This window comes from Danio aesculapii, chromosome 24 (assembly GCF_903798145.1).
Source record: "Danio aesculapii chromosome 24, fDanAes4.1, whole genome shotgun sequence".
NCBI classification, from domain to species: domain Eukaryota; kingdom Metazoa; phylum Chordata; class Actinopteri; order Cypriniformes; family Danionidae; genus Danio; species Danio aesculapii.
In genome coordinates this window covers 24453048-24472320 of record NC_079458.1, presented here as the reverse complement: position 1 = coordinate 24472320, position 19273 = coordinate 24453048, and the positions used below count along the sequence as shown (strand labels likewise).

Genomic DNA, 19273 nt, shown 5'->3' with positions numbered 1-19273 from the left:
TATGACTCTCTGAATCAATTTTCAAACTGCTCGAACGAACCGACTACCGGAAATGATTCACATTGCCCATCATTGTGATGGAGGTTTGGAGGCTTTGCCCCCCGTTGAAAGATTCGCCGGTGGTTGTGGGTGGAACTTAATGCACCGGTTGACCCACTCCAAACAGTCCACAGGAAGTCCTTCAGTTCAATACGAAAATAGACTGACATGTTTACTGTATCGACTTACTGACCATATGGAACCGATTTCTCTAGAATTAGCTACACGCTTATTGTTCTGTATGTACTCAAAGAAAGCAACAAAAGCTAAAACATTTGCATTCTACAGCATGGCAGACACATTAAATACTAAAAGTAAAACATGACAATGGTAAAAACCCGTAACGTTAGACTGGCAATATCATATTCCGCGCCGCATTTGGACTTTTACAAAACTGTGTTCGTTCAAAATCAAGAACAAAGAGAACTTCTTCACATGTCCCCCACTGCAGTCACGCATCCGATTCGTCCAGTCCCCGATAAAATATAACCAATCGGAACGCGCAACATTGAGCCGCTCGAATATGGCTCGTTTTGATTGGCCCATCTGTTTGGCGCTCGTTGATTCTGCAGTGCGCGAGGTGGGCGGCGAATTCTGAGTATAAACGACAGACTGAGCGGGTTTGAATACTTACAGAAACGGAAATATTGCACATTTACCTTCATTTCAAATCCATTTCAAGTTGGCGTACAGTCTGTCGCAGTTAAACGAGGGATATACGTCCGGCAAAACAGACACTTGGAGAAGTGAAGACGAATTAAGCGCCTGTCTTTTGTTTATCGAGGCTCGCCGGTACTGGTAACGCGGACGCGCGGAGGTGAAAGGACCCTCTACCGCGAGCTAGCTGAGTTAGCTAGCACAGTTAACCGATCATCTTCACTTACACACGGTGCCGACAGACTGAAGAAAAAGTGGTTTGTTTGGATGTGGACAGATCTCCTCCTTCAGGTAAGGCTATTGGAGAAGACAACCAAGAAGATGTTTCTGAAACCACACTTAACGTTACTTTCTGGTCAAGTCTATTCAACCCAGCTAACCAGTCAGCGACTAACTTTAAATTGAAACCACTCTCCTGTTGGGTAAGGTTAGGGACAGTTTTGTAATCATGTGGTTCAAGTTTTACTCTTCTGTTAAGTCGTAACGAAGTTTATAGAATACGTTAATTCAGAAGAAAATGAAAAAGCGTATTATTTTCTGAGCGTCATGTTTTTAGACTTGGCGTCAGTTTTTTGAGGAAATAAAAGGGATGTGTGCCATGACATCCTCTGTCTATTTTCATTTCTCATGTAACATTATAAAGAAAAATAAAAACATCAATTAAATGTGAATGGACAATGGATTCTGCTTGACATCTCCATATGTATCCCTCAAAAATAATTTTATATGATTATCAGACATGTTAGAAAACCATAAGTGTGTAAAATAGTTTTCCTGCTTTGGTTGAGCTGTCCCTTTAGTATATTGGTTTTATTACCTCACCCATGTCTTTTCTTAAATGTCTTCCTAAGTTGTACTGATTTTAGGGGAAGTTTTGCGAGTAAACAGTGCTTTCAAAAGTGTTAAATGATTTGTTTCAGTCTCTGCAGTGTGTTTTACACCAATAGGGGCGCTAATAAGCTCATACACCTGTCACATCTACTACACCCGTGATAACCCAGATTTGGGAATTAATAAATAACTAATACAATTTCAGAACTTCTAAATTGGGTTATATAAAGTTCTTAAAGTCAGCACATACATTTTCCCATAGCATTTTATTCAGTCAGTTTTTATGATGCTACGTTTAGTAGGAGAGTTTGAGGCACTGCTGAGAAAACTTGTAGGAGGGGAAAACCTGTGAACTTACAAGTGACACTTTGTCACTGTCTAGCACGACGCCACCTCATGGCTCAGATTCCATCGGTTACATATTCAACCCACATACCCATAGCATGTTAGATAATCTCCACAGCAATAGAGCTGGCTTTTACGCTCTTGTGGTTCTCAGCATTGTTGATATTTCAAAACTCAGGAGACCTGAGCACTCTGATATGTTTTATTCAATTTCCAGCATTGTTAACGAAAATACTTTTATTATTTCGTAATTTATCAGGAACAGTTTAATGTCAATTTAATATATTTTAAAATATCAAACTTTTATCATTGTAGATCTCTGGACAGGATGTGGTATTGTTGCTTCTAAAATAGTTTTCAGGAGAGACATTGTTCCCTCTTTATATTAGTCGTCTTTGCATCTCTACACATGCGTAAAAAAGATTAATTGTCATTGTAATACCACTGCAGTTAAGTCTTAAAAAGGTAGTTCACCCAAAGCTTAAGATTCTGTGATTCGCTCACTTTCACTTTTTCCAAACCTATTTGATTTTTGTTTGTGAAAAACAAACTTTACTTGCATAATTGCCAGAGCTGGGTGATATGGCAAAATGCAATCTCGATAATTGTTTTCCATGTTGAACGATAAGGATATATATATATATATATATATATATATATATATATATATATATATATATATATATATATATATTTCGATATAAGTTGTTAATGCTTCCTCTCATTTTTTGTGGCTTTTTAAAAATCTGGGTCCATTAAATGGCATAACATTTTTGGCTGAAAATTTGGTACATCTCTAGTACTAACACACTTTTAGATTCCCATTTGCAAATTTTTGCTGTGTGATTGGCTCTGAGATCAATATAGAGTAAAAAATTCCAGAGCTTATTGTTATTGACATTTTATCGGGATTCAATATAATATTGTTTATCAGCCCATTTCTAATAATTGCATAGCCAGGTTTTCTCTGACTATGAAAGTCATTTGGAGGCAGAAAATAGATCTAATATTTAATGTTAAGAGAATTGGTCAGTCAATTGTAGTGAGACTAGGCATGGGCCGATATAAATTTCTGACGGTATGATAACCTTGGATAAAAATATCATGGTTTCACCGTATCAAGGTATTGTGTAGGGCTGCAGAATATATTGTTTCAGTATCGATATTGCAATGTGATCCTTCACGGTAGTCACATCGCAGGATATGCAATGTTGAGTTTTTATTATGATTCATCGTTTTTTGTATGTGTTTTTGATGCCTGTGATTTGTATGACCTTAAAAGCATTCAAGCTTGAGAAATTGTACCGTTTTTGACTTTAACGATAAATTTTATTGAATTATTTTAATTTTTATAATCCATTAATGTACTTCAATACTATTAGACTCTAAAAAATGATAAAACGCTTATTTTCAATTGTATTTTTTCTTTATTGAATTTTTAGATTGTTACGCATGAAATAATCACAACACATTCAAATACTGAAATGCACTGTAAATAGCACAGACCACTGCAAAATCATTCCAATCGATCTAATAAATTCTTTCCGGATAGAGGTATTAAGTCATCTGGTGAATTTGTATTCATATTGCACTATTTATTTCAAAATGAAAATTTCGTGCAGTCAATATCCGTCACCACGTGCATAATGTTTGGAAAAAATGTGTGTAGTAAATGAAAGTTCATTAACATTTGCATGGATCTGTAGACCATGCAAACTTGTATGGTCTTGTTACAGTTCTCAGACTCTACAGATTGAATAGATGTGCAGTTCTGCATTTGATACATTTGTTTACACTTCAGTCACATTCTACATTATGCGGCTAATTCAGTTTTCATAGATGGATTTTGGAATTCTGTCATTACCATCATGAAAATCTTAGGGTCCTATGTTCATTTGTTGTAGTTTTTGTAGTCACTTAACCTCAATGTTGAATGCTTCTATATTAATCTGGAGTGAAATCTAAAACTGTACTCTGTTTATAGGGAAACCATGGGATTGACCGGGAGGAAATCGGAGAAGGGTCCTGTTTGCTGGAGGAGGCGAGTAAAGTCTGAGTACATGCGACTGCGGCAGCTCAAACGCTTCAGGAGGGCAGACGAGGTCAAGGTGATCCATGGGCTAGTACAGAAGACATTCTGCTGCTTGTGTAGAGTTTGGTGTTGGTCATGTTTTAGTTTTCACACGATTAGTCCAATTGCATGTGGGTGTAAAACGCAAATGAAGCTTTTGTTTTATTAGAACAACCGTGTTGACTTTTTTTTTTTTTTCATTGTGAGAATGTCCTGTAACTGCTATGTATTTTCTTACTGAACAGAGCATGTTCAGCTCCAACAGACAAAAAATATTGGAGCGCACCGACATCCTAAACCAGGAATGGAAACTGAGGCGGATACAGCCAGTTCATATTATGACACCTGTGAGCTCCTTGCGTGGAACCAGAGAGGTTAGATCAATCTCGTTGCTGTTTTTTTAATTTATGTCCTTTAATATTTTATTGTTAAATACAATATTGTTTTGGCTGCACAGTGTTAAAAGTGAAAGGATCATAATTTTCTTTGACTGTAGACATGATCTGTCCTTAAATCTTTTTGCAGTGCACTGTTGACAGTGGCTTTTCTGAGTTCTCTAGACAAGTCATTCCTCTCAAAACACTGAATGCTGTAGCCTCTGTTCCTGTCATGTACTCGTGGTCTCCCCTCCAGCAAAATTTTATGGTGAAGACAGACTCTTTCTATTGTTTTAATGAAATCAAAGTATTAAATTACAAAATGCATGCTTTTAATATCTTATTCTGTTTTAGGTTGAAGATGAGACGGTATTGCACAACATCCCTTACATGGGTGATGAAATCCTTGATCAAGACGGCACCTTCATAGAAGAGCTGATTAAAAATTATGATGGAAAAGTTCATGGAGATAGAGGTCAGAGATGACTTTTTTCTACTTTGTAAGATTTTTCTCTATCATAGACTTGAAAGAGAAAATGGTTGTGCTCCACAAAACAAGCTTAGTAAATATAAAAAAATTTTGGGCATGAAATCATTCTTTTATGAATTGATTTACAATTAGGCCTATTCAGCACAACTAACGTTTTCTCAATTGCTTTGCAAGAGTATTGAATTTTTTGTTTTGTTTGTAGAGTGTGGCTTCATAAATGACGAGATCTTTGTGGAGCTGGTGAATGCACTCAATCAGTACAGTGATAATGACGAAGATGATGAGGAGGATGATCATCATGATTGTAAGTTTGAGAAGATGGACCTCTGTGATGGAAAAGATGATGCTGAAGACCACAAGGACCAGCTGAGTTCTGAGAGTAAGAGAAATTAAATGATTTTTAATGAATGTCAATTTTGCTGCAGATTTAAAGGTAAATGTGTTAAGCTCTATATGTTTTAATAGTATTATTTTTAACACAAACCCTCAAAGATTTACTGCGGTGTACACAACCTGACATAAGTCTTGTCGTCGGTCCCAGTTGTAAGGGCAAAAATAAGAACTTGACTTCTAGTTAATCATTTAGAAAAATGGCAGAAGGTAGATTTTTCTGATGAATCGTTCATTGAACTGCATCCCAGTTATAACAAATACTGCTGAAGACCTATTGGAACCTGCATGGACCCAAGATTCTCACAGAAATTAGTCATGTTTGGTGAAGGGAAAATCATGGTTCGGGGTAACATTCAGTATTGGGGCATGCTAGAGATTTGCAGAGTGGATGGCAACATCAACAGTCTGAGGTATCAAGACCTTTGTGCTGCCCATTACATTACAGACCAGAGGAGAGGGCAAATTCTTCAGCAGGATAATGCTCCTTTTCATACTTCAGCCTCCACATCAAAGTTCTTTAAAGCAAAGAAGGTCAAGGAGCTCCAGGATTGGCCAGCCCAGCCACCAGACATGAACATTATTGAGCATATCTGGGGTAAGATGGAGGCGTTGAAGATGATTCTAAATAATCTCGATGAACTCTGGGAGTCCTGCAAGAATGCTTTCTTTGCCATTAAAGATGACTTTAAGTTATTTGAGTAATTGCAGAGAAGTATGGATGCAGTCCCCCAAGCTCATAAGAGTCATACACAATATTAATTCTTTTTCCACTGCACCATGACTTTTATATTCTATACTGTACAATATATCTGTTAAGTGACGAGACTTTTGTCTAAGAAAAGTCAGACTTGACAGTGAACATGCTTTTTTTTTTTGGTTACAACCTTTTGCATGTTACAACCTCTCATTATACCATTGATGCTTCATGTACATACTTTCATTCATACAAACTTATCTTATGCAACAGGTCACAACAACGATGGATCAAAAAAGTTTCCCTCTGATAAAATCTTTGAAGCCATATCTTCGATGTTTCCTGACAAAGGCTCAACTGAAGAACTCAAAGAAAAGTATGAGGAAATGACTTCTTTTATTTAAAATAGCACATTACATGAAGCTTGCTTGTGCTGTGATCAGTTAAAAACTGACTTGCTGTGTATATTTACAGATATAAAGAACTCACTGAGCAGCAGCTCCCAGGGGCTCTTCCTCCTGAATGCACCCCCAACATTGATGGACCAAATGCCAAATCAGTGCAAAGAGAGCAGAGTCTGCACTCCTTCCATACCCTCTTCTGCAGGCGTTGCTTCAAATACGATTGCTTCCTTCACCGTAAGCAAAGATTCCACAAACTGCTGGCCTTGAACTTTTAAAATCAGCTTAGTCGTTTTCCTGTGCAAAGATTGCATTTTTAAAGGAAGCTTTCCTCTTTTGATTTACAGCTTTTCATGCAACTCCAAACACATACAAGCGGAAGAACATGGAGAATGTGGTCGACGGCAAACCTTGTGGCATTTATTGCTACATGTATATGGTTCAGGCAAGTTCATTACCTCCTTTCCCACCCCCACTCAATATAAAACGAATACAACCTTGTAGGGTTTATGAAATGTGTGTAATTTAGGATTTTTTTTCATTTATTTTTAATCCAGTGTGAATGTGTTTGGGCACAGATGTAACACACAAACATTTTCAAGTACTGCATGTGTCTTACTTTGGTTAACATTGGCACGTGTATCTCCTCAGGATGGACTGGTTGGGGAATACCCAGCAGGTGTAGTTGCTGAACGTGCCAAGACCCCTTCAAAGCGCAGCACAGGCCGACGCAGAGGAAGACTCCCGAACAGCAACAGCAGACCCAGCACCCCGACGGTCAACTCTGAGACTAAAGACACAGACAGCGACCGGGAGGGTGGAGCAGATGGAAACGACAGCAATGATAAAGACGATGATGATAAAAAGGATGAGACCACCAGCTCCTCAGGTAGAGTTTGAAGGGCTGAAATATTATTTTCACGACTCTCCCAAAAAAAACAACCCACTGACAGCTGTTTTTATGAATAGTTTGTGGTGTCGCACAAAAACTGGATAAGTTATGGCCCGTTTCCACTGACTGAACTACGGTTCGGGTCGGTACGGTTCACCTTTATCAGGCTTGCGTTTCCACTACCAAGGGTACCCTTTTTGTGGGCGTGGTGTAAGACAGAGAGTTTCAGTCCACGTCATTTTCGCTCAAGAAAATGTCTTTAGTAAAGCTGTATGGGTCGCATACATATGAGAAGCACTTCTCACAAAACAGATAACACATAAATGCTTCTGTATACATGTTCATTTCTAACTTTTCTATGAACATGAGTTGATTATAACTGCAGATCAATGACGGTGCGAAATAGCCTACTGTAACATCTGTAATAATAATAAATAAATAAGTGCAACATATATAAGCACATACAGCCCCTAACAGTCTCCAATATATTACCAATTACAGAAACTACACACAGCATACATTTAGTCCTTATTTGGGTTTAAAAACCTCACGAAATATATCCCACAGTCAGTGCAAACCTCTCATGATTAAATGTGTCTTTAATCTTTCGCAGCACGTGTAGCCTCTTGTTAGAAAATAATTCCGTCATTCCGAGTTCATAATAGTACAAAAGGTGATGATAATAGTTAAACATGGCAGTTTGTTCACGTTTGCTGAAAAAAATAATGTTCTCCTTTTTTCTTTGCGTGTCACTCTCGCGTTTGTCAGTTTCTGACAAGATTGGGGTTAAAAAAAACACGTCATTAATCAAGCGCACGTTATTATTATCTGCTCAAGAAGTTTGTTATTTTAGATATAGACGCGCGAGCGCAAGCAAGAACGCAAAACCGCTCGCGTTAAGTCTGCTCTTCTTTTTGGCTTTGTGACTGTTCATCAAGATGACGACAAGGTTTGTGTGAGCCCCGGTCGACCATGGCTCGTTATTATATGTATATATAATTCCACTGTAATCTCTCGGCTGTGTATTTTAAAACATGGCGGGTCTTTTGTTTTCATTCTGGCTTGTTGCTTAAGCGAATGACATCTCTGTAAATCAATAGCGTTCAGCTGCGCATCTAGCTCTGCCTTTTGGTACCCTTTCTCGTGTTTGGTACCCTTTCGAAAGGGTGCCGAAAAAATGGTTCAGTTTGGTATGCCTTTTGACAGTGGAAACGGCCATAAAAGCATACCGTACCACTCTGTGGAAATGGGCCATTATTTTGTTTTTATTAGGCATGGGATGGTGTAAGATTTTGATGGTATGATAATCTTGGATAAAAGTATCACACTATTATGATTACTGCTTATAAAATATCATTTTTTTTAAAAATGTCTGGCTAGAAAACAACAACTATTTATGACCATTGAACAGGATGGATATTATTTTAAGAAACATTTAAAATATTTTGGAACAGTAAACATGTCAGGCTTAATAATTTAGATAAATCATAGACTTCTGCTATGTTCTTTAGTCTAAAAAACACAGTTTTTTTTTTAAGGCGTCTTGGCACAACTTGAAAAAGCATCTTTGGATATCTATCTTTTCTTTGTATATAAAGAAAGCCATGACACTGTTCAATTCATCTTTATTTCTACAGTGCTTTTACAATGTAGATTGTGTCAAAGCATGTTAGCATAAAAATTCTAGTAGATTGAAATGGTGTGAGGCCAGTTTTCAGAGTTGAAGTTCAATTTAGTTCAGTTTGGTGAGGTTTAATTTTCACTGCTGAAAGTCTACTAAAGAGAAAATCCATCGACGCGCAGCTCCACAAGTTCCAAAGACTGTTCAGGTCTATAGAATGCTTGGATGTTGGTACATAAATGATTTGTTTCCAGAATCGTGGGCTGACCATTAATTTTTGGTGTGGAGGGTCCTTTTAAGCTAGACATACTGTTGCCCTAAAAAAACTACCCATAAAAACAAATAAATAAGCTAATTACGTATACCGTAGGAATGGTATAACATAAGTTTAGTGGTTTTAAAACCTTGAATTTTCCAAATCATGGCAAACCCATACCTATTTTGAATAGACCCAACTGTGAAATAAACTATCACTTTTATCCTTGATGTGCTGCAAATAGGGATGCATTTTCACTATTAACTGTGCTTTTAAGTCCTCATGGTTTATGGATTGTAAAGTCTGCTCAACACCGTTTAGTTGCAGAAGTTTTGTTTTGCGCAGAAAAGCAAAGTTATGCGACTGCACCCTAGTACAAAGTGCTGAGCTTGTACACCGAGGCTAATATGCCCGCACACTGGATTAACTATGGCTGAGGCTATCAACTGACATCTCTTGCACACTGCACGTAAAGGGGCGTTTACTTGTGTCTTCTGTTCCCACAAGTTCATTATTTTTCAATGGACGCGTGTGGCTAGCGTATTGGGAGTGACATGACACGATTTCCTAGCATACCTAGTTGAAAACATCGAAACTTATCAGAATGGCATGAGCGCACCACAAGTCATGTGACAAAAGCAAACTGCTCAGCTTCATAATTTGTGTGGAATGTGCACATTTCTACTCTGGTCCGAAAATGAAAATACCAAATGAAATTGTAATATAGTAGTGGATCAAAAGACAGAACAAATGTAGTCAAAGGCTGCTGAACCTCTCTTTAAAAGGGAAATACTTCGCTTATATGTAGCTTAGATTGACATTAGGCATGATCTATCTATCTATCTATCTATCTATCTATCTATCTATCTATCTATCTATCTATCTATCTATCTATCTATCTATCTATCTATCTATCTATCTATCTATCTATCTATCTATCTATCTATCTATCTATCTATCTATCTCTCTATCTCTCTATCTCTATCTCTCTCTATCTCTCTCTATCTCTCTCTATCTATCTCTATCTATCTCTCTCTCTCTCTCTCTCTCTCTCAAAAATAACAAGACCGTTTGCAACTTTGATTAGAAATCAGAACTTGCCTATAGAAATCCTCCCATACCCTGTGAAAACCTATACCTTTTCTCACATCACACCTTGCTTTCTATAACTTAAGGTATTTTGAAAGGCACAAGTTAGGAGAAGACTACAAAAACATTTCAAAGGCTGTGAAAATTATTTGGGCAGTGATTTGATATTAGGCTATACGACAAATAAAGTAATTATTTCAAAGGGGTATAATAAATTTCCATAGGCACTGCAATTAATAATGCCACAGCTGCTGTTTTGTCTGAGATTCTGTGTTTCAGTTCAACCTCTTTTTGTGCAGAAGCAAACTCTCGCTGTCAGACTCCAGTAAAGCTGAAGTTGAGCTCAGAGCCTCCTGAGAATGTGGACTGGAGCGGTGCGGAGGCATCTCTCTTCAGAGTGCTCATCGGCACTTACTACGACAACTTCTGTGCTATAGCCAGACTCATAGGCACAAAGACCTGTAGACAGGTAAATGCACCTGAGTGGAAGAGTTTTTGCTATTTATTGCTAATTGTGGTCTAATTATTATGTGAAGCTGGTGTTTACACATTAGCATAAACAGTCATTTTCTTGTTTTGATATTTGTCAGGTTTATGAATTCAGGGTAAAAGAATCTAGCATCATTGCACGAGCACCTGCAGTAGATGAAAACACTCCTCAAAGGAAGAAGAAGAGGAAACACAGGTATGTGATCTTTATTCTTCTTTACATTTTCATTTAAACGGCTTCGAATATTATTGGTGCATTTCTCTTTTCTTTCTTGCGTTCTTCTAGATTGTGGGCCACACATTGTCGAAAAATTCAACTAAAGAAAGGTTTGTGTTTATACAACCCAGCTTGTACTTTAAAAGTGCACTCACTCTTTTTTTTATTTAATAAACTGTGAAATGTCTGTTTGTAGATGGCTCCTCTAATCATGTGTACAACTACCAGCCATGTGATCACCCGCGCCAGCCATGTGACAGTTCTTGCCCTTGTGTCACAGCCCAAAACTTCTGTGAGAAGTTCTGCCAGTGTAGCTCAGAATGTGAGTGTATATAACCACACACACACACACACACACACACTGGTATTGGTCCATAGGGATTATGTGCTTTTATTCTGTAAAAAAGGCTTATTATTTGGTTCTACCCCACCCAACCCTCACATGAAACCTGTGGCAAACTTTGAATGTCTTAAGATGCCAATAAATATTTGTTTTTTAGCGTTTTGAATTACAGAAACATCAAGCATGTACTTTTTCCGCCTTTGTTTTTATGCCTAGTGCAGATGTCAGTAGGTACGTTTCCATCCATCTATTTTTATAAATATTTTAAATATGCGGATAATAAAACAGTTAATGAAAACACCAAGATGCACATCAATTTTGAAAATGCACATAAAAACATGCACATAACTAAGTAGGATAAACCTTTTATTTGTTAAGAAAAATTCGACAAGACATGCATAAACTTCTGTTATAAACTGTTATAAGAGATCCATGTGATAATAAAAATGTGAATGGACAAAACATCAGGCTGAGCACATTATAAAACATCTGAAATATTGTTTTGATCATTCTAAAATGCCGTAACCATTTTATTATAGTGTTATTACATTATTACCTCCAGAACCGTCTGTGCTGATGCCTTCATACGCCACCACGCATACACTACGTGTCACCATTATCTTCTGAGGCGCAAGTCATTTATTAAATGAAGAAAAGACTCACGCAGCTTCTTCTACCTCAATAAATTCCATTTTTACTTTTGATATTTGGTGCCAGTTAATTAGGAAGAGATGATTTTGTTTTCTTTGACTCATTGGATGAAAATAAGTTCATCCAAGCGATGAACTCATTTCATGAGCGGGCTTGGGTTTACGCAGTAAATGAACAGTCATGTGATTAAGAAATTAATCAAATCATTTGTTACAACATTAAAATCCATCCCTGCAAAGGTGAATTTTGACTGCGGTCAGGCCAGCTGCTAGTTCAATAAAAACCATCATTCTAGCCGCTAAGGTATTTTGGCGGGCGCTCATACGCTGCGTATTATGGTAGAGCACTAAATAGCAATGTACAGCGAGCTGACAGGGAAGATGAATTGAATGTTTTTGACCAGTGGAAGATGAACAAACAATCCTACCCATACCCAAAACATGCTAAATTAGCCAGGTCAATAATGCTCAGTGAGCGCAGGACTGCGCTAAAGCCATTTACAGTGGATTCAATGATGTTCCCCCACAAAAACACACAGCGTAATCTAACTTAATCTTAAAATTAAACCATAAAATCATAATGTAGACAGTATATAGGCTAATGTTAACATTAATCTTTTATTATTCAGCTTCACCGTCACATTAATGCAGATTGTGAAGTGGCAAAACAAATTCCACAGAGCCTTTATCTTAATTTCATTATTGCCTAATACCCGTCATCATTTATTTTAATTTAATTTGTTAAGAAAGACTTCTTTTTATTGGTGTGTTGGCCAATTTAAAGGCTAAGTGTATGTACCCAGGCCTATTTAGAATGCTGAGATGTTAAGATGTTACAGGGGACTTACTTTATTTTTGTTACAACTTCCAAGTGGCCTATAGCCTATGTTCTGAATAAGTAACATTTCCACAAGAACGAGTCATTCATGAAAAAAGGCAGAAGAGCTGTGTGCATGTGCACATTTAAATAATGTCAGGCTATAAACCATTTCAGGCTTTTTAAAAGCTGTCAGTCAATATGTACTTGTCGGGCTCGGGCCTTGTCGGACCTAACTTTAATGGCCCGATTACAGCTCTAGTTCAGACGCCACCTCACAGTCAGCTATAACAGTTTCATACACAGATCAACACCAGCCAGCTAGCTTACGCATGAAATATTGTGACACCTAGTTTACACCAAACACTGGATAACAATCTGTAGTTTGGCCTGAAAAGAGGAACGACTATGCAATTAATGTGTATATTCTCTAAACGTGACGGCAAGTTGGAAGCATTTCATTTTGACCCATATTTGAATCAGTTGGGGTTTTTTTTTTTTGGACGTTTCCTCACAGAGCTTGGTTTTAATTTAATAGCTGCAGTGAAGGTATTATGCATGCAGTGTTTTCATTTATAAAAGTTATGATTATTAAATAAATAAACAATATAGTTTGAAACCAGGAGCTGTTTTTAATTTGATTTTCTCTGTCTGTGCAGGTCAGAACCGGTTTCCAGGTTGCCGCTGTAAGGCCCAGTGTAACACCAAGCAGTGTCCGTGTTACCTGGCTGTACGAGAGTGTGACCCTGACCTATGCCTCACCTGTGGGGCAGCTGAACACTGGGACAGTAAAAACGTCTCCTGCAAGAACTGTAGCATCCAAAGAGGAGCAAAGAAGGTACCTTTTCATTCTGACACATACATGATGATGCATGTCACTTTCCACAAACCAAAACAAGAAGTTAATAGTCTGTCGCTGTCACACGTCTGAGTTATTTATGCCGTTTCTTTGTTTTTGAAGCATTTGCTGCTGGCTCCATCTGATGTGGCCGGGTGGGGAATCTTCATCAAAGAGCCGGTTCAGAAGAATGAGTTCATCTCAGAGTACTGCGGGGAGGTGAGCTTTTATTTATTTTTTCCCCGCAAGTCATAGAGTTGTCATACTTTCCTTTGGTGTGTAATTTATCTGTAATTTTGTATATCTTATACATATACAAACAAAGCTCCGTCTCGTATAAAAGGGATTAATTCTGTCTAAAGATAATAACATTTAAAGCAGAATTGAAGAACAAACTTGATGCCGTATAATGTACATGTGATTAGGTCTCTTTTGCCCATATCACACAGCCCTATCACGATTTTCTTGAACAGTATTTTGATTTTAATCATGAATTTGTGACAGACTGAATCTGTTTACAGTATAAATCTGAAACCTACTTCAAAAGAAAAATAATTAGAGGCATGTTACAGGTCTTTGATAAAGATCCAGAACAGAAACTAGAAAATCGCCTAGTAAAGCTGTAAAATTGTCTCTAGAACAGACTTATGGCAAAACAAACGCGTGTGTGTGTGTGTGAGCGAGCAAATTCAACTAAGGCTCTGATGTTTTGCTTGACTCAATATCAGTAGTTGCGTGTACTTTTGTATGTGTTTTTTGTTATGCATAGATCATATAGATCTCTTTGTGACGCTGCCGTGAAACAGGCCGTTCACATATTGCGTCTTTTGCACGCACAAGTCCATTATTTCCAATGGAGGTGTGTGGATTGCGTGCACATTGAGAGTGGCACGTGCGCATATGCCAGGTGCACCCAGCTTAAAACATCTCTTTTCAGACAAACTTTAAATGTAACTTTTCAGAATGCCGCACCACAAGTCAAGTAACAAGAACTGACTAATATCCACATTTGGGTTACCTCAGACAAACACAAGACACCTGAACACCAAATGCTTTTTAATTCTCTCCATACACTAAACTCTCGTATCAGAGCTGCAGCAATGGATTGTTAGGTTGTCATCCTCTTAGAAAACGGTTGATGGTAAACAAGCTCTGACAAAGGAGCGACCACAAAGCATGTTGAAATTCCTGAAGGAAGCGACGCGCACATGCTTTCCACGCGCTTTTAGATGCAATATATGACAGATTACAAATGACCTGGTTCTGCCATACATCAGCCTTTCTGTATCCAAAATACCGTAATCCCATACTACAGATGTTGACTTTTTTTAGTACCAAGTCCTCCTGTGCTGAACTCATCATCTCTATACGCAGGCTATTCAGTCTCCTGTTCACACACTCCGTTTAGGCGCGCTGTGTTATGATTGGTTCAAAAGACATACTGCGGGAAAATCATGCTATAAGTCGATGTTTAGAAATCGCACATGTTAAAATTGCAATTTCGATATGTTTTTAATTAATCGCACGGCTCTACACGTGATGTGACTTGACTGCCAAATTAACATCTTTTGCAAGCGTCAGTAGGCTTTTTCATACTTTTTAAATGAACATTGCTGTGAGAATACCAAGGCATTTAAATAAAACACTTGCTTAAAACATATCAATCGAAGACCATATATTACTTAAACAAAATGTCTGTTACAATGTGAAATATTAGCATAATGGCATCCAAGTCATAAGCAAAGATGACGAGGCTTCCGTGTATTGTTTAATTGCAGATAGTATTGTGGATGCTGTTTAGAGAATGTTACAAAATAAAAGCTTACCACAATATAGTGTGTTCTTCTATTGTACTAAACAAAAGAATGCCCTTTTTAAAATAGCATCATGTGGTCTCTCATCGTCACAGAATGATGCGTTTCCTTCTACTATGATGTTTCTATTTTTACCTGCTAGATCATCTCGCAGGATGAGGCAGACCGCAGAGGCAAAGTCTATGACAAATACATGTGCAGCTTCCTCTTCAACCTTAACAACGGTAGCTAACCTCTTCCTCGCAGACACTGACTGTTCACGTGCCCCTCACCAGCTGACAACCTCCTACCTTTTTCTCCACACAGACTTTGTTGTTGATGCGACAAGGAAAGGAAACAAGATCAGATTCGCCAACCACTCGGTGAACCCCAACTGCTATGCAAAAGGTAAATCATTCACAATCTTGTGCTGAGAAGATCTAGAGTGTGAACTGTGACATCATGGTTTATTCCTCTCCGTCCCCCTGCAGTGATGATGGTTAATGGGGATCACAGGATTGGCATATTTGCGAAGAGAGCCATACAGACTGGAGAGGAACTGTTCTTTGATTATAGGTAAAGTTTTTATTTTTTAAGTGTATTATAGAAGTAGTAGCTTTTAATGAACAAAAAAAACCCCAGCTAATTGTGATAAAGCTATTTGGAGTCATGTACAATGTTTGGCACATTACTTGGTCATTAGCTATTGTTACTTCTAACAAATAGTAACCAAGTTAATAACTTAATTACATCATTATAAAAGTAGCCAATTATCAAGGAAAATGTTGGATGAATGTCTTGGATGAGATAGATACTAAATTAAAATACAATAAAACATTGTAGGCTATTTTATACCATATTAATATTGTTGTGAGTGGATGATTAAACTAGTCTATGCTTAAGAAATGTAGTAAAAATAGTTAAAAATAATATTTACATTTAAATAGTATTAAAGAGTAATATATTCTATAATATGTTTGTATACAATAACATTTCCATATTTATTGTTGAAACTGATTCGGTGGTTTATATAAGGTGGTATAAATTTCTGTTTCAACAAACATTCTAATTAAGACCGCACGATTCTGGCTAAAATGAGAATCACGATTTTTCTCACAATTCTGTAGATAAAGGTTAATATGAGTATGCTGTTATTATTTCTCAAACATATGGTAAGATAAACAATAATATTAGGCTTATGTGTTGGTCTGCTGTTGGTTCAAATGCTAAATTTTGTTTAGACTTAGAATGGTGGACTTGAATAGACTAAATTTGTCCTGGTTGTTAATTCACAATAAAGTGTTTACATCAGAATACAAATATTCATAAAGTTGAATTATTTAGTTTGAGATGTGCTTGCGGTCTGTCATTGACAACATCAGAAAAAAATGAGACTTGTCAATATCAGATTCCTTTCTGCATTATATTTACCTTTATATAAGCTAGAGTAATTCTACTGACACTGTTAAACATTTATTCACACCTACAACACTCTGCGTTTGCTATGAAAGAAAAAAAAAAAATCAAATACTTGTCATAATTCTCTAAAATGCGATCTGATCATTTTTGGGTGAATTATACCTTATAAATACAGTATGAGACACTTTCAATACCATTAGGATGTGTCCATGTTGCGGAGCAACGTATATAAAACAATGTAAAGACTTGCGTGACCACCTTCATGCTTCACTCCTGAACTTGAAAATATCATTGGCTGAATTATAGAAATGTGGGATTAAGGTTGTGTCGGGTCGAATCGAGATTGGAATTGGTGCTGGACGGTTAATTGAAAATCACAATGTTCATTCATGTGTTAATCTTGTGTAACTGAAATACACGGAGACTGACGGCGTCACCTTCACGGCAAGCTGACGATGTGTAAAAGTGTACTTTAATGAACAACTGTACAATCACAGAGTGTACAGTCGATTAGGCTGTATTCCACAAGATGCCTTGATGCAGTGGATTCATCTCCTTTGAAAGCGGAGTTCACATTATGCCCTATGTTCTTATCCAGCCATGTGGTTGTCAACATAAAGTAATTAATATATCAATCATATATGCTCCTTTTTTGGTAACGTAAAGGTTATTGCACACTGAAATTTACAGATGAAAAATTCTAATTCAAAGTGCATAAAATAAAACCGATTGTGTCGGACAGTTGAGAGCTCCTATATGCTGGATTCAGTGACTGTCACATCTCTCCCCTATTGTTGTTTTGGTGTGTGTGTGTGTGTGTGTGTGTGTGTGTGTGTGTGTCCGTCCATACATTTGACGTACTGCTCATAGACATTATAATTGGTTCGCTTTCATTCCGTTGCTTCAACACGTCAATGCGGCCGCCATCTATTATGTGTATAGATCCTGCCAGTCTCTGTTCAAGATTTGTTCACGCATGTGAATGTGTGAAGTATCACAAGCAGTGTATCAAAATTCCACTGATATCCTGAAATAACCTTGGCATTTTGGGACAGTCCAGTGCAGCTCTGATAATGAGCATCCTCCTTCCTCTCTATGCTGTATTAAATGAGCAAAACATGCAGCCTATTCCTCCTTCTTTTTCTACTTTGGAGAGCAGAACAAAGCATCACTGCTTAAACTGACTCGTTTTGTGTTTGAAATGTTTAGTTTTTTCGTAATGGATTAACTAATATGCATCAGACTCTGTTTGAAAGGTTTGTTTATGTGGTAACTGTTTTGCATATAAATATGAAGAAAACTCGTATTAATTTTAGACTTCAGTGTGCAGAGACCTTAACAGTTTGTGAGAAGCATCTGATCAATCTAACCTCATGTGTTTATCTCTTTCAGATACAGTCAAGCGGATGCTCTGAAATATGTAGGTATTGAACGAGAAATGGAAATTCCATGAAGCCATCTACCTCTCTGAACAAATGCCTTACACACATCAGGAATTCTCTCCACATGCATTTCCAATACAGTTTAGATACCGTTTTATAGGACAAGGGCATCTATTTGAGAAGATTTTAACAGTGATATTTTGAAGACTTCCTTTTTTTACGTTTTTTTTTTTTACACACGTGACCAACAGGCTTACTCTGGGATACACTTTCTGATAGTAACTTGAACATTCTGTTTACAGTAGAGCCATTTTGTAACGGGCCATTGTTTTGTATCTGGATTGTATTTTATTTTTTCCTCCTTTAAGTTATTTTGACAGTTTCCTCTAAATTGTTGGACCAAATTTCACATTTAAACCGGCTGTATGTTTGTATTACAAAAAAGACAAGCGTATTTATAATCACACAACCCCCAGCTCTGTTCTTCGTGGAAACCAAAGCCACCGTCACTGCTTTGCATGCGAGTGTCTCAAGAAACATGTTTTCTGGTGCCAATGCACAGTAATGACAACCGGAAGGTCAAATCAGTATCATATTGCAGTGCCTTGTTTGATAGTCTCTTTGATTTAGACATTTTCCTAAAATGATGTACTCTAATTGTTGTCTGCATGAACAGCGCTTTCATGTGGTGTTGGAACCAGGTGACTCTTCATTCCTCACTGTTTTGTAAGGTTTATCCTGACAGTTGCTAAATGTAAAGCGATTGACTCAAGGTGCTGTTCTTCTACCTGCTCACGTAAAAGAAAAAACAATCCTTTTTTTTTTCCTGAACAGGGGATACTGTCAAATCAAAGCAATAATACCAGGCTTGACTCCAGACTCCCTATTTATTTTATGAGTGTTCTAATTTATTGATGGCTATCAGTTGCTGTGATTTGTCAGTGAGTATTAGGGAGTTCTTAATTAGGCACTAGATTCTTTGTTTTGCTTCACTTAGTCTGTTGCTCCATTTGTTTATAAGGGTTTTTGACCACTCCATCTCCCATGTTGTTGCCTCCAATTACAAGGTGCTGTTCGATTGTTTACAGGGACTTGTTTAACGTGATAAAATAAACATTGAACATAACTGTCTGCTGTACTGTTCCACATATTCATTTGTTGGTTTATGT

The 19273-nt window shown here is 37.4% G+C and overlaps 1 protein-coding gene across 1 annotated transcript; it reads left to right on the top strand.

Annotated features, from left to right (window-relative positions):
* Positions 1–627: 627 nt before the first annotated feature.
* On the top strand, positions 628–19235 carry ezh2 (enhancer of zeste 2 polycomb repressive complex 2 subunit). Its single transcript, XM_056450581.1, has 20 exons — positions 628–987; positions 3857–3980; positions 4189–4317; positions 4469–4588; positions 4675–4795; positions 5013–5189; positions 6171–6273; positions 6372–6535; positions 6646–6743; positions 6950–7187; positions 10456–10625; positions 10747–10841; positions 10932–10972; positions 11059–11184; positions 13332–13510; positions 13634–13729; positions 15467–15548; positions 15631–15711; positions 15795–15879; positions 18115–19235. Exons 2-20 carry the CDS (start codon positions 3864–3866, stop codon positions 18173–18175), a joined length of 2283 nt encoding a protein of 760 aa, XP_056306556.1. The 5' UTR covers positions 628–987; positions 3857–3863; the 3' UTR covers positions 18176–19235.
* The last annotated feature ends 38 nt before the right edge of the window (positions 19236–19273 follow it).

Coding starts and splice junctions, on each gene's coding strand:
- ezh2 (XM_056450581.1), top strand. CDS start 3,864: ATGGGATTGACCGGGAGGAAATCGGAGAAGGGTCCTGTTTGCTGGAGG. Junction 4,318..4,468: donor CCTTGCGTGGAACCAGAGAG/GTTAGATCAATC, acceptor ATCTTTTTGCAG/TGCACTGTTGACAGTGGCTT. Junction 15,712..15,794: donor CCCCAACTGCTATGCAAAAG/GTAAATCATTCA, acceptor GTCCCCCTGCAG/TGATGATGGTTAATGGGGAT.